This window comes from Fundulus heteroclitus, chromosome 10 (genome assembly GCF_011125445.2).
Source record: "Fundulus heteroclitus isolate FHET01 chromosome 10, MU-UCD_Fhet_4.1, whole genome shotgun sequence".
Taxonomy (NCBI): Eukaryota; Metazoa; Chordata; class Actinopteri; order Cyprinodontiformes; family Fundulidae; genus Fundulus; species Fundulus heteroclitus.
Window position 1 is genome coordinate 21470548 of NC_046370.1, and position 16207 is coordinate 21486754.

The window sequence follows — 16207 nt, forward strand, 5'->3', positions numbered from 1 at the left end:
CTCTGCGTGTTTCTGTGTCGTTAATTCCCATCCAGACGGTGTTTTTTTTAACACATTAGCATTGAAATATGATATTCTTTTTAGGTTTTCCAGCAGGTGAAGATATAGTGTCTCATGTACTGGAAATCATTCCATTACTTTTAAAGGATGGGAACAATGGTTGTTTATTTTCTGCTTAAAAAAAGAGACATTTTGTCACCAAAAAAAAAAAAAATGGCATCCGAGGGGTAAACATTTAGACGACTTGCGAATATTTGTTACGTATGTATGGAGAGGTCGGAATGTAATGTGACAAAAATATGCTCATACATGACACTTTTGTGTCCAAGGGATACAGATGGAGCACAAAACGAAGGGACCCCAGAGGGTAAATGCTGGTTAATAATAACCACCATCAGCAGCACGTGTGCATAATTGGTGTGATGCAGAACAGCATAACCTCTCCAGCAACTCCCCTGAAATGCTCGTGTTTTCCCACGCACCTGCTGCCAAGCCCGAGCTTTGTCATCCATTTTTATTTTTTATTTTTTCTCAGCCGACTCAGTACGCGGGTGGTCTTCTTTTACTCTGTTTTTGCTTCACACCTTCCAGTGACGACTTGACAAGCAGACAGCGTTAGCACGACCCACCCTGAAGTCCCCCCCCCTCACGCTCCTCACACAGAGGTTTGCTGCCGTGACAACCCAAAGTGCTGCCGGCGTTCATTTTCACAACAGATGTGCTGACAAATAGCACAGCGGTGCCTCAGCCTGTAATTGGGCCCGGGCCGTACTCCTCGGTGGTCAGACAGTAGGAAGGGGGGGGAGTGGCGGAGTGCTTAGGCTGGACGGTGCGGCCCCCGCTGCCTCCAGCTCCCTGCGTCCTACCGCAGCTGGCAGAACGAGCTGCTGACCGGGCCCACTGCGATAGGAGCAAGCTGGGTTTTTTTTGGCTCTGGCTGGAGGACGGCGTAATTAGCTTTGACACAGCTGACGAGTTGCTAATTAAATGTTGATCTGACTCTGGCATCTGTCATAAAACAAAGGTCTGTTAGCTGCCTACAATCTGTGGATTATCCCAAGTGTAACTGGGGTCCCGTCCTGCTTTAAGGGAGATAGCGGCCGTGCAGGGTGGCACATTTTCAGCACTCGGCGCTGTTCTGTTTGCCTTTTTCAGAGCTTATAATGGCAACAATTATCTCTGTCCACACTCAAGCTGGCACTTATTTCTTTCATGTTTTGAATGTTAATCTTTAAAATCATCTGAAGCCATGTAATTAATGTCATCTTACATTTAAAAGGATTGTTTTTTATATATATATATATCTGCTTTACAACTTCTAATGGTGTATTTGCTGTGACCTTTGGAGCATTCGTGTCTGTGGACCATAATGTAAAACTATTTGTGTATTAAAATATGTCCAGCTTTGTCACCTGTTAGAAGCTATTTGTGCCGCCTTCTTTTCCTTCTCTCTTGTTAGAAATGATCCGTGTGTGTTCAGTGTGTCGACTTGACTGTCTTTGTGCTGTCAGTCTTCCGTTGTTATGCATGGTCTTACTCCTTATGCTGTTTCGTATCTGTTATCTGGTTCTTAGTTTAATGAATAATTTAGCTAGTATTAACTTGGTGTACTGTCAAATCTCTTTGGTTAAGATAACTTGCTCTTATTTATTGCGATATTGTGCAAAAATGCATTGTCTTTCTGAAAGCATTAAGTAATCATTGTAATAATTTCAAGTAGCTGTATATATTTTTGCTGTAGTCAATCAGCCTTAGTTCAGACAATTTATACCAACAAGAGCAGCATTGGCCCCACCCATGAACTTTGATAGGTCAAAGTAGAGTTCAGCATACCCCATCAGGATATATATATTTTTTTCGATAAATAAAATTTCTGTCAGCAATCAGCGGCCATCTTTATTCCAGATGTTACATTAATACTCCATACAGGCCACTGTATGAAGGCCTGTCTCTAGAGTCTCGTTGGGTCAGAAAAGTAGAAAGGCCAAATGTAGACTATGTACAGCCCTACAGTGAAACAGCGTTTCCAGATAACTGTGGCCTCTTACAGCCACATAAGGCACTCTGCCACAAAGCAAAAATGCTTCAGGAAGAGTTTGGGGGAATACGGTACGTCCGAGGTGTTGATTTGGCCTTGACATTCTCCAGATCCCATCCCAATCGAGTAACAGCAGGATGTGCTCGACAGACAAATCAGAACCGTGGAAGCATCTCTTTGCAACTTACAGGATGTAAAGGATGTATTACAAATATTACACCCTGGGGGATCTAGTGCATAATGGGATGGGTAAGGGCTGTTTTGGAACCAAAGAAAAGACCAACACTATTAAAAGTGATGTGTTCAATGTGAGTATATTTTAGTCAACCTTGGACGTATTTCACTGGTAGAAAATCAGTGTTCCCATGTTGCGTTCTGCATCTGGTTGCTCCACCGGTGTTACATCGCATTACAGAGAGAGATTACCATCCTGAAGCAAGCAAGAAGCAAGGCACTGACTGGGAAGGAGTTATTTTTCCTAGATAAAGTTTCTCTCTGGCCAACACATTGGACATGTTTGTATACTTCTAATTTTTATCAAGATACCCCTAGCACTGAAGATATAACAGAAAGCAAAAAGAGACCTATAAATCTGGTCTGCTCAAGTCATGATTTGCCTTTTTTTTAGTGGCCTGAGCTGTTGTTTTAAGTACAGTTTCCATTTTGAACTGCGAACTGAAGATTTTTCAAATGTTTTTTAACAAATGTCTGAACAAAATTATTTGTACGTCACTGCTGAAGTAAACTAAAAACATCTGCCTAACATTCAGAAAAGACAATCTGCTCAGTGTCATTGACACCACCGCCAAGCGGCAAAAAGCCGGAGACCAGTGGGGAAAAGCAAAACATTCCCAATGAAGGCTGTCTGGCCTTGGCCCTTGTTTGCAAGAAAAGCAGAACAATAAAATGTTTGTGAATTTTAAATTGTATGGAAACAACTGATTATTCTCTTGTTTAGTGTCTTCAGTCTGAGTATCACAACTATCCTCTGACATTTAAGCGGCTCTCCGTTTCATATTATTCAGTTTGATTGCAGTCCCATATTCTCATTTAAATGCTGATGGGCTAAACCATCGGTGTAAATTGAAAAGCTAAACGTATTACTATGTTTTTTTATTTTTTTTATTTCTTATCTCTGGTATGTTTGGAGAAGAGGAATTGAAGCCGTCATTGTTTGTCATGCAGATTTGTCCCAGTGGATTTCTATGAATGTAAAAAAGGCTCCGCACTGCACTGACCTGCAATGAAATCATCCAATTTAATTCAGATGTCAAAGCGAGGCACGGCTCAGGCCAGCAGGTGCCAGGCGTCACGCCGAACCACTGAGTTAAAGTGTGAGTGACCTGTCTGCAGCGTACCTCCGGTATGCACACCTCCCGCTGCTGCGCTCCAACCAACACTTTACAGTTTTGCAGCCTGGACTGTGAACAATATCAAGCATTCGTAGAAGCAATTCCAGAAGTAGAACTCTTATGCTGTTATGAGTTGCTTTGGTTTAGAGCACAGAGACAAAAAGACGTTTGAAGCAACTGGTCTTTTTTTTTTTTTTTTTACATGTCCTGGCTGGCAGTGTAGCTACAAGAATTACTGTCTTAATGCCAGGGAGTTTCTCTGCTAGTCTAAAAGGATTGTTTCTTGAAAGTAGGTTGTGTAAATTTATTATCACCAATTGTTTTCTTACCTGACGTAGACGGACACCTTATTTCACCAAACGTGTAAGCGCCATTTGATAAGATATTGCAGTCTGTTGGTCAGATTTCTTTGAGTCATTTCTTGGATTTGTGGCTCCCGTAGTCAGACAGGAAGGGATGTTGGAATCTGTGCACTGGTTTCGTTAACTGAGCAGGCCAAGCTGTTGTTTTACCATTGTCGCCTTGCTGTTCCTCAACACGTAAGGCATTGTCTTTGAAACATTTCAAGTTCAGAATGAAGATCAATAGTATCAACAAAATATATTCTGCCACCAAACATACTGAATTCAGGTGTGTCACTCATTTCCGTGGCCAACATTGTGCTATAGGTCCAGTCAGGAAATGTCTTTGCTACTAATTAAGTGATTAGTAGTATTACAGTAAAGAGAAAGTGATTGAAAAAGACAGCAGCTCAGCAGTCAGGAGATACTGAGGAACATCAGAAACGTTCTGCAGAGTGAGTGAGAAGCACAAAGTTTATGTGGCCAAACCAGTTCAAGAATTGAGCATAGAAAGCTTCGCGGAATGGGTTTCATGGTTCAGCAGCCATTTCGAAGCTTTACATCCCTGCAATGGTAAGTATTAGATGCAATGATGTAAAGCACATCGTCACTGCAGCCTGGAGCAGTGGAGAGGTAGGTTCTGGAGTGATGTGTCACACTTCCCTGTCTGGTAATCCAGTGGATAAGTCTGGGTTTGGTGGTTGCTAGGAAAGTAGCCCTTGCTTGGCTGCATTGTACTAAGAGATAAACTATGTGCAAAGGGGATTCTGGTGTGGGGCGGTCCAGAGAGTTGGGATTGGTCCCTTAGCTCCATTGACAGTAGCTGTCAATGGTTCAAAATAAGACATTTTGGACAATTTCATGCTTTGTGGGAATAGTTTTAGAATGGCCCCTTCCTCTTCCAACATGTCTGTGCAGCAGTGCACAAAGGAAGGTCCATTAAGGCGAGTATGAAGTTTGCTGTGAAAAAATTTTACTGGCCAGCACAGAGTTCAGACCTCGAACCTAATAGATCAATTAGGCTGTAGGCATTCTTGTCCAACATCGGTGTCTGACCTCACGAATGCACTTTTGGAGGACTGGTTAAAGTGATATATACCCATTTTCATGCTATCAGGAGCCATGCAGCTATGACAATGGGACTATCAACTGTGGTATTGGTGGGCCCTCTGTAAAAAAAATAAAAATAAAGAATCTAAAATATGAAAAGAAATCTTTAAATTTTCTGCCATTTAATAAATGTGGTACTTCTAACTGAACCAAAGCAGGAAGGTTTGGGCTGATTGAATGTCAGCCAGTGAGAATAAAATTGTCATGTATTTTTTTTTTTTTATATAAAAAAAAATTACTTAACAGATTTTGTGATGTGAAGTTAGATTTTAAGGATCTTACTGTCAAAACACCACAGAGGTGGCACATAATGGCAAAGAACAGACAACTGCAAAAACATGCTAAAATATCCAAATAGGATGTTGCCTTTCCCTGCTATGAAGTAAAAGATAGGAAATTAACTGTCAGTAACGCCCACTCACAATTTTACTTTGTGTGTCAGTTGCTATTTGTCTTCTGAACAGCTCTCCCGCTCTGCAATATTAATGCAACCACAAGCAGCTCCCTTACGGGTCCTAATGCCCGTCCAGCTCTGTATTTACCACAGGGAAAATAAGTATTGATATTTTTTTTTAGCAAATTATAAGAAAATCAGCATTATAATGTATTTTCACTCAGTCATAAGAGACCTGTCTGCTTAAGGCTTTTGTATTGATAAAATATAAAAATTATTACCAGAATTTTAGTGGGGCTTAAGAACATTACAAGGGGCCTTCAGTTTCTCTGAAATAGACCTAGCAATGTCCACTATTAATAATATAAACATGGCTGTGAAAGGAACTTCTGTGTTCATATTTGTGTGTGTGTGTGTGTGTGTGTGTGTGTGTGTGTGTGTGTGTGTGTGTGTGTGTTTGTGTTAAAATACTGTTGGACATAGGCATATATTACTTACAGTCAATAACTCTAACATCAACCTTCAATTTGTATAAGTCCAGATTAGTTGGATGTCAAAGCTAATACTAATGGCTTGCTCCAGAGCTGGACTTCCACTGTAATAAAGCAACTCCCATCTTTTGACTTCCTATTTTTGGGGGATAATTGTTTTCTTTTTGGGGAGCTAGAAGGTTTAGACATGGGTTGCTGGACATGGGGAGGGGGGGGGGGACTTTTGAATAAGAGTTGCTAGTAGTTATATTATCTAAGATGAATGCAAAAGCCTGGTCCTGAGAATAACAAGAAATAATTTTTGTTTCTATTATTTCAAGATTTATTTTTCTGTCAACATGTCACCCTAACAGACAATCTCTGCATCTGAATCATCCATCCGTGCTTACTAGCAAGATTGCCAGGAATGGCCCTCGGCAAGCATTTTGGACACTCCTAATCTAGGCAATCTGTGTTTACTTTACGCAAGTACAGTGTGCGTTTATAACGATAACATTTAAATCTTGATTAAATGGTGAAAGAACCCCTTACTACAATTATACTTCACCACAAAGGCAACCTGTGGTTAATTTTCACAACTCACCTATTCAGAGTGGTCTGGGTGAGCGGGATAATGAAAAACAAATAACACAAAAATCTCACGGAGGCATGTTGCATGTTTAGAAAAATATGGATGATTTATTTGACCCTACTTTGACAAGCCTTGTACTCCATACCCAAGACATTCCAGTCTTCCAATATCAATGGATTACAGTCTACATCCAAACATGATATCTGTTGTTAGTAGCACATTCATTCACTTCCTGTCCAAACAAGTTGCAAAGAAACACAGTATTTATCCTGTCAGACACTTGGTTATGTGGGTTTCTATCTTGAACTCACAAAACAGTGATGAGTTATAGTTGTTTAGAATCTATTTAAAACAGACAGTCTAATACAAAGTTCATCCAGTACAGACTTGTCCATAATACGGCTTCAAGGATAGCTTATTTACAATTGTCTACTGGAAGCAAAAGAAGGAAAAAAAACAAAAAACAAAATTGCCTTTGTTAAAAAAAAAAAAATAAGCTAGCCATCACTATTCAAAGTCAAAGATAAACCAAAACGGAATATTTTTCTATTGATTGTGCTTTGTAACCCACAAAACCACTTTGTATTCAGAAATGGAACATCTGTCAGAGGCACCAAATACAAGTGCAGATAACATCCATTTCAGTTTCTCTCTTGAGATTCTCTAGAGCTATGAGTTAGATGGGGCGTAAAAAATATTCTTTTTATGCCTTTATTTTATTTTCTTTATATATATATTTATAAAGATATTACAGGCTCCCTCTTGTTCATCGCCTGTGATGGCGTTGTGTTGTACAACAGAAGTCGCAGAGGACTCAGTTCTTGTCTATAACCATGCAAAGCCCTTTAAGATTTGCCAGAGAAGGTCACAGAATCGTTGGACAAAGGGGACTAATCAAGGTTTAAACAAACACAATCAGTGTGTTCCACTAGAACATGTACAGAGGCAGGCTGTAGACTGTGAACAAACAGGGTTACCCAGAACCCGGGAGTTATGTTAGGCAGGTTAACTTGACAATACCCAACCTCAAACCCTTCCACAACCCTATCTGGCTTCAAATCTTGCTGGGCATGTTTACGCAGTGTACAGTGTAGTTCTTTGTTCCGGTCTCACGTTAAGCTTTCGGATCATCTTGGTCCTGGAATCTTCGGTTAAGGAAAATGAAGTCACTACTTCCTACTCTACAAGGTGACATGTAACCATGTTATGCAATTGAGCCCCGTGGCCTGGTGCAGCAGTCACTCTTCCAGCACAGCTCAGGCTGGGGCTGCCGTTACACAGTCACTTCAGTCTTGCTGCCTGTGCGGTAGTGCTGTGGCTGTTGTTGCTGCTGCTGCTGCTGGTGGTGCTGTGGGATATAGTGGAGCTGCTCCACAGTGTGAGTTCGTCTGGAGGCAAACACTTGCCTCTTATTTGCTGTCTGGTTCATGGCTAATGTGTTGGAATGCACAGCTACCCCTGTTCCTGGTGCCCCACCGCTGCCGCCGCCGCCTCCATTAGCGCCATTGTTCGAGGCACTGGGATGGGAGTGCATTTTGGTCATCTTGTAGCGATCCATGATCGGAGTGGTTGGTGTGAACACATCGGTGTGTGAGATGGCGCGAGAAATTGACTTGTCACTGCCACGGAAGCCACCGGAAATGCTGCTGACCATGCCGCGCTTTAATGACATCATCAGCTTGTCCGGTGACAGAAGAGGGTCTTGGGACAGGAGGCGGTCTTGGGAATACAAGCGGTCCTGCGAGTAGAGGCGCTCTTGAGAGTAATGGCGGTCTTTTGAATACAAGTGCTCCTGGGACAGGAGGCGGTCCTTGGAGTACATGCGATCCTTGGAGTACAGGCGATCCTGGGAGGTGTGACGGTCCTGTGGTAGAAGACGCTCCTGGGAACGAAGACGTTCGGCAGACAGGAGCTGTTCGTCTGACAGGATTCGGCCTCCGTAGGGGGACATGCCCTCAGGGGACATGTTGTAGTCCTGGTGCGGACCACTTTGCGGGACCAGGACGCGGTCCTGGGACATGGCCCTCTGGACACGGCGAGGCCTCTGCCTTTGCTGGGATTGCTGTTGGGAAGACTGCGACTGAGGAGGGGCCTGGGAGATGCTGGACTGTGGAGGTTGGGTTTGCAGTTGCTGCTGCTGTGGATCTCGATGCTGGAGAGCAAAAACATGACTTAGGTAGGTTTACTCACAATCTGAGCACCCAATGACTGATCTTATATAGCTTTGAAGATATTCAAGTGTGGAGGCTTAGAGCCGGCACTTATGTTTCACACTTCAGAGAACATGACCTCTTTTTTAAAGACTGCTCACTAAAATCCAACCCTTGTGTACCCACCTGGTCTTGACTCATTTTGAGAACATGTAAAGGAAGAGTGCCTCTTGCTGCCAGGTCAGGCAGGTGGCGCTTACGGGTGTAGTAGTCATCAACTTCTTTATCTGCTACAGAGGAAATGATAATTAAGAAAAGAAAAAGAGGCAAAGGGAGAGGAGAGAGATCCAGGATGTTGTAGAGCAAGAAAGCACAGGAAGATGTTTGCACAGGAAGGGAAAAATTGGATCAGGAGAAAGTGTAGAACATTGCACACAAGGCAGAGAGCGATGTTGACAGACCCATCTGTGTTTCACCTTTCCAAGCTCATGAAGGGGAATAGAAAATAGAGGAATTGCATATTACATGCTAGGCACACAACATCCACATATCCAGGCTTCATCAGGAATGCTACAGTCAACCCTGCCTGTGGGGGAGGGGGAAACTTTTCAAAGGTCATGTGAAGGTCTACAAACAGGAATGGTCATTTCACAGAAATGGATGGAAACATACAGGCACCTTATACAAACATGCTGGAATGCTACTTGTTTCAGTGCAAGAACAGGTTATCCTTGAGAGCTGCAAGAGGTTTCATATTACTGCGTGGTTGCCTCTTTCCTTACTGGCATACAAGACAACATGCATTTAGAGGTAGATCAGGTAGTGACGGAACCACTTTCGGAGACAGTCAGTTGCAGGGAAAGACAGCATCAAGGTCATGCCACACAACACAAATACATGCATAAAGACCCATCACTGAATTACAAACAGGGTGGCACACATTTATAAAAGTGGGGCCAGACATCTCGTAAAAAAAAACAAAAAAACAAACAGTGTCCGTGAATGTCAGCAAATAACTGGTTCGCCACTGTACTAAATTAGGAGTGAACGCAAGCGAAAATAATTTATGAAGCGCTCCGGAATGACTTTTGTGTGTGATGCTATCTTCTCCAATAATGAGTGCAAAAGTGTTCATGCCACCTGTCCATATTTGATTGAGCCAAAAGCCCCTTTGGCAAGCCACAGGCGCGTGCTGCAAATCGATTCATTATGAGAGATAATAAAAACAAGATGTTCCTTTTTTTCAAGCGTAATAGTCAGCGCGATCTGGGCATGGCACTGCAAGCTCATCAACCATATTACCATGGAGTGAATGAATAACTTGTGATGTATACGGTCCTACATGGCAACCGTCTAAATGCTTTTTTTTTCCTTCGGTTTGATAGCAATTTGCATTAATAAGCAGAAGCATTATTCTCTTTTATTATCGCAACAATGAAACCGCTCCTTATCTTCCCTCTCACACAATCCAGCATGATCCGTTAGCATGCACACAGTAGTTAAGCAACAAAAAGAAACAGCAGCGCCTTTTGGCTATTTGCTGCAACAAATAATTTGCTTTGGAAGCAGAAAGAGAAGTTAGCAAGACTGAAGGACACCGCCTGAGGATATTTGGACGCTTTCAACAGTTTCTGTGCTAGGTTTCTGTCGTTACAATCGAATTCCTTTGGTTTTGTTCTAATGCCCATCAAAAGCTGTTATCTTAATTTGTGCAAGCAGTCTTCACGTAAAGAGATAACTAGCCCAGTATGCTGCAAGACCATTTTTTTTACATGTTGGCTGGATACGGTTCCTGGCAGCCGCTGCTGTGTGTGCCAGGGACGGAGTGAACTCTGACCGCATGATGTGTAGCTCGTCATCCCTCACTTTGAACACACGCCAGCGACTGGAGTTGGGCGATCTTGATGAGATTACACAAGCCTCGAGAAATAGTTCACTTAGAGAAAAATCAGGAGATGAGACCTCATTACGCAGCAGAAATCCAGCGTAGCGCCACCAAATCAATACGAAAACCGAGGCGGGCTGGGCGCAACGTGCCACTTAATGCACTTCTACGCTTTGAGGGAATAAGTGGCTGCACTCTTTAAGTGGAGACCAAAAAAAAAAAAAAAAAAGCAAGGAATATCAATGACTCATAGCTTCTTTGAAATGACTCTACTGATTTTCTGATGGATGGGAGCTGAGAAATGGATACCTCATTTAGATTCGAAGCTCTTTTGAGTTACCCTCATATTTACCCAATTGGGAGCAGAAAAATCGCCAGGGTAATGTGTGTGAGTACTTTCGTTAGACATCCACAAAACAGCAGGCAAATCAATTTTTGCAGCTAAAAAAATCTCAAAGTCCCCTAGTAGCTTCCAGTCAGGAGTTAGGGAATTCCATATAATGTTTTTTTGTTGCTGTTTTTTTTTTTTTTTTAATCATGCAGGCACCAGGACCGGGATCCTTCTCTTGCATTAGTGCAGTGAACTTGGACCTACTGAGTTTCTTCAGGGATGAGAACCGGCTGAGGTCGGCTTTGACGGCCGCCTCGTAGGAGGGCGGCAGATGTGACAGGCTCTGGAAGGAGCGCGAGAAAGACAGGTCGTAGGGCTCCGTCTGCGAGGTCAGGATGCCGCTTATCCGATTGTTCTCTGGAGACACATACGTACATATACAGACACAGAAGAGGACATAATGGGCAGGCTGGTTTCTTCCGCTCCACAACCCAGACTCCTTCAAAAGACGACACCTAGCAAGGATGAGACCCCAGGCAATCATCACAGGCGACCACCTGCTGAAGCGGAGGGAAACAGAAGTAGGCTGATGGAAAAGCTGGAGTTTTAGTTATACAAATATTCCTTGGAGGCAGAGGTGCTCTAAAAATGCTGACAACTTAGAGAGAAATAATTTCTGGTTCAATCAGCTCCTCTTTTGGTATTTCAACTCACTTAAGGGGCACATTTTCACATTAAAAACAAAAACTAAATTATATTTTACTGGAATATTTTGGGATTGACCAACACAAAGTAGCATTTGTTACAGTTGAAGGAAAATGATAAACTTAAATTATTCCCAGTAGTGAATCAGCTATTCTGTCAAGGCCGCATAGGCTGCTAGAGACCAAGAATCATCAAGACTCAGGAAAACACCAGACAGTTGTGCATAAAGCAAATTGCTTTGAAAGCACAGAGTGCTGCTCAATCCGTCATAGAAGACTGGAAACAAGAGGCTTGACCGTCCACCTGAAGTGAAAGGCCAGTAAGGAAGAACATTAATTAGTGAAGAAGCTAAGATTTCCGTTGTACCTCTTGAGGGGCTGTTGAGTTGAGCTCAGGTGGGAGAATCTGTTGACCAAATAACTTTTAGTATTTCATTTCATAAGTCTGCCCTTTATGGGAAAGTATGCAAAAGACGGACATTGATAGAATGTTATCAGATGTCCAATTTGTTGTTTGGCACAAGCCATGAAGAAAAATTGCAGAAAATGTTACTTTGGTCGGATGAAACCTAAACTGTACTTTTTTGGCACACATCCAAAGTGCTATTTATGTGGAGAACTAACACTGCACACCTCATCCCCACAGTGAAACATGGGGGTGGGGATCTTATTGTGGTGGTGCTTTTCTTCTGGTGTGAAAGGAGGATTTGTCGGTGTTGATGAAAAGATAGTTGGAGCTAAGTGCAGGACATAAAACACAATAAAGCTGCGAAAGATTTTAGGACAGAGTGAAGGTTCGCCTCTGTATCACCATATGACCGCAGGCTACTATGGTCACTGAGTCAATCTGCTTCTTCAAATGAAAATATCTGCAAAACTAAATCAATGAAATGAAATGTTTTTAAATGCAAAGCTGCACAGTTCACGTTTTTTGTGCTATCATCAATAACTTTAAACATGTTTAAACATTGAAAAAATAGCCCATATGTGCATTTAAAAAAAGCCCATACAGTACATAAACATGCCGAGGGGACGACCCATCCTTAAGCTTTGGGCATTTTTCCAAAGCTACTTTACTGCAAAAACTGTGAGTCAAGTTCAATGCACTTTAGAGCTGTCCTTGCATTGCCTGGTTAAAAAAAAAAGAGAAAAAAAAATAACACCTGCGGCAAGGAGTAGAAAAAAATAAGGTTATATGCACTTCTTTGTGGTTTGAATGAAAGAGTCTGTTAATTGCAGACGATGGTTTGGGCAGTGGGTGTGACACCTAAATTAGAATTATATGTATGTACACCACACATTTTAAATTTATATTTATAAAAGAAATAATAAAAATCGAGAGAGAGAGTGAAGAAAACCATATATTATGCTCCTTCCACTTTTATTCTCCACTTTGTGTTGGTCCATCCCATCAAATCCCAAGAAGATACATCTAAATTTATTGTTCAAAATGTGAAACATTTAAAGTGTGCGGGTGGATTTGCAAGGCGCTTTATATAAATTAAAAGTGTGGCGAATTGAAAAAAAAAAAAAAAAACATTTTACAGCTGGCCGTACTTAATAAATGTTTAAAACCATTAAACACTCCTGGCTGTTAGCTTTGCCGGAGCTCTCCTCATTCCGTTCTTCTTTCACAAATCTTGCCTTTGAAGTTCTATTTCTGTCAAAAAAAAATGTCCTCCACGTCCAAGGACCCGCTCTTCAGAAGCGGCTGTACATCTAAAACTCCAGCTCAGGGGCCGGCGGTGGGGGGGCAGTATAGGCGGAAGACATCACACACTCTGTGAAGCGTTTGCTGCGGGACTGGCTCGACGGGTGAAGCGGTGGGGGTTTTTGACGTGAGGAAACGGTGTTCTGAGAAGGAAACGAGTGGAAGAAAACAAGACAACACAAGGAACAGGCGCTGTGTGCTGGGGGGTGACCCTGCTGGTGACAGCGTTGTGATGTGATCTGGGGCCGGGGGGGGCCGGGGAGCAAGGCCCGGACTGACTGTTGCTGAAACGACGTGATATGATTCCAGGAAGACGCTCTGGGTGCGTAGCAGGCGGGGAGGTATGTCTGAAGGACCTAAGTCTTCTGTTATTCTTACTCTACTTTTTATCTCTCTTTCCCACACATGCAATGCGCGCAAACATCCGGAGTCTGTCCCATTTACCTCCGTCTTCCTCACTCTGTCAATCTTATCTACCCCGCCATGCTGCCGCCCACGTTTCTTCGGTTCTTAATTCTTCCTTGTCCATCCCAGTATTCCCTTCTCTCTCATTTTCTTTCTGGCTGCTTCTCAATCTCGCTTCCCGTGTGAGACTTGATTCTGTCACAGTGCAGAGCAGCAGCATGGATGCGACTCTAAAGCAGCCTCCATTGAATCGATAAAAAAAAAAAAAAAACTGAGGCTTTGGTAAATTTCTGCAAGATGGAGAACATCGGAGGGGGGGGGGGAAAGCAGTAGAGATGAAGATGAGACCATCTGAAAGGGACAAAAAGTCGACTGTAATACAAAAAAAGGGGAGAAAACCGGACGGGAAGCTCGACGAAGAAGGGCAGAGGCGAGTCAGGAGGGTCGAGCGACTGCTGGGGGTGTCCTGGGAGCTGCAGGGAATGGGGTCTGAAGGATGTGAATGATTTGTGAGTGGAGTGTCTGCAATCCTGCATCAATAAGGAAGACTCAGATTGTGGCATGCTGTTAGCTTTCGATGGCGAACACGTTTCACTCCTTCATCAAGACGGACACTACAACCACACAGACCTGGCTCAAATAGTAGGAGACTTCTGAGGATGATCAATTTCACAGAAATGTGTTTTTTTTTTAACCACAGAACTGGGAAGTCATATTTTTACTGCCAACAACTCCAGTGAAGATGTCAAAACCAAGTCTGCACACTGTGAGAAACCTGGACTGGGTTTTATTACTAGACGTTGTTTGGGGGCTTAACTCGCGAGGTTCCACTGTACAGTTGAAAGAAAAAAACGTATGCATTTAATGTTTCTGCAAAGCAGCTAAGTGTTTGGGCATCATTTTTGCAGGATAAAAAAAACTTTTTCTCTATCCAACAAGTTGCATCTTTGCAACATGTTGGATAGAGAAGGATGGGAGACACAAACTGAAGTGTCAATGCAAACACGAGAGAGAAAACCATGGTCTCAATCACGCTTTGCAAACAAAGGTCCTATTTCTTATGAAACTAACACCTTCCGACTAACTGATGCACACTAGCATGCTATAAAGATGTTCTTTACCAGTAGCTCCTATCAAGAGACCAATGTAAGCTGAGCCTCTGCCCACCTGTAGATGACTTAGGGTCACCAGAGCCAAGTTGGTGAGCAGGTGTGAAGTGGGTGGTGAGTAATAAGAAATTCTGAACAAAATAGATAAAACTTAATGAGGTACTTGTAACCTTGTGACCACTTCCCGAAACTGTGTTGTGAAAAAGCCTGATGAATCACAAAAATTTGTTTTAACTACACCAATTTAGTTGGGAGGCTGGTGAGATTTATGTTGCACAGTTGTGACTCAATCAGGGGCTGGATAAAATTTGCCACTAAATTACACCATGATATGTATAGACATAATAGATTTAATCTATTATAAGTTCCTGTCAGGAGTTAAGCTTTCTCCTCTCACACAAACTTTATCTTTATCAAACTCCAAATCTGAGACATTTATATCAGCATTTATATTGTTGATTTGTTGATGAAACAACCCAGTGATCAAAGATTGATTGAAATAATGGTGGTCAGAAATATGGTATATATATATATATATATATATATATATATATATATATATATATTTGTGTGTGTGTATGTATATGTATGTGTGTGTGTGTGTGTGTACCTTTTATTTATTTATTTATTTATTTAGACCAAGAGCTATGTCTTGTGCAGCTCAGAGTTAAACTGCTGCACTGCAGCTGAATATATTAGGGTGATCTTCTTTTTCTCAGACACAGACTGAGAAAAAAAAAAAAAAGCCCCATTTTACCAAATCAGTTTTTAAAGAACGCTACTGCTGCGTTTTATCATGCATCAGTTTTTAGATAGGAGTACACCAACTGTATAGGGGTGAGCATCACCTTTAAACTTTTTTTCATTCTTTGACTGAAGCTAGCGGGCTGAATAAAAACGTTCTTACTTTCTCCTTCGGAGCGCTTACTTTGAGACAAAGTCCACAATTGCCACAATTGGGTGTTTACTGGCAGACTTAACATACATTCCTGTGGTAAAATAGCTGATTGCTCATCAGAGATTCCCACAGTTTTAAGCACTTTTGATGAGACTGCAGAGAAAGAAACTCAGACAATAGAGTTTTTTTTTCCCCTGTTCAGCTATTTGGCAATTTCTCTGGTCCTGGAAAAGAAAGATAGTCAGAAAATGGAAACTACCTATAGTCAATTACATAGACAGATTGATTGATTGATTGATTGATTGATTGATTGATTGATTGATTGATTGATTGATTGATTGATTGACTGATTGATTGATTGATTGATTGATTTTGGTGTAAATATCAGTTCTTATTTTGTCCTCAACAATCAGTGATAGGATTTGTTGGCAGTAAGAAAGACACAAATCACAGCTTAAGTCCCCGGTTCGGGTTGTGCATCTGCAGTCACACGAAATCTTATAATCCTCGAAGAAAATCTTTGAACCCACACGGCGAACCCTGAATGTTTCCTGCAACCGTGGGAACAAACACACTTTGAAATCTACTTAAATCAGGTCTGAAAACACCGGCTGACGTGGAAGAAAGGAAGACAGAGAACATGAGGGTGGGTTTGTGACGGATGTACAGTATGGGTTGTAAAATGGAGTGAATAAACAGTTATATCAAATCAACTAT

The 16207-nt window shown here is 42.0% G+C and overlaps 1 protein-coding gene across 1 annotated transcript in view; it reads right to left on the bottom strand.

Moving 5' to 3' along the window:
• Positions 1–6377: 6377 nt before the first annotated feature.
• LOC105920231 (protein shisa-6) overlaps positions 6378–16207 on the bottom strand; it is a 37533-nt gene continuing 27703 nt past the window's right edge. The window contains exons 6-8 of the mRNA XM_036142590.1: positions 10928–11080; positions 8634–8737; positions 6378–8449 (exon numbers count right to left, since the gene is read on the bottom strand). Coding sequence (XP_035998483.1) covers positions 7571–8449; positions 8634–8737; positions 10928–11080 — 1136 coding nt within the window. The 3' untranslated portion in view covers positions 6378–7570. The remainder of the gene's footprint in view (positions 8450–8633; positions 8738–10927; positions 11081–16207) is intronic.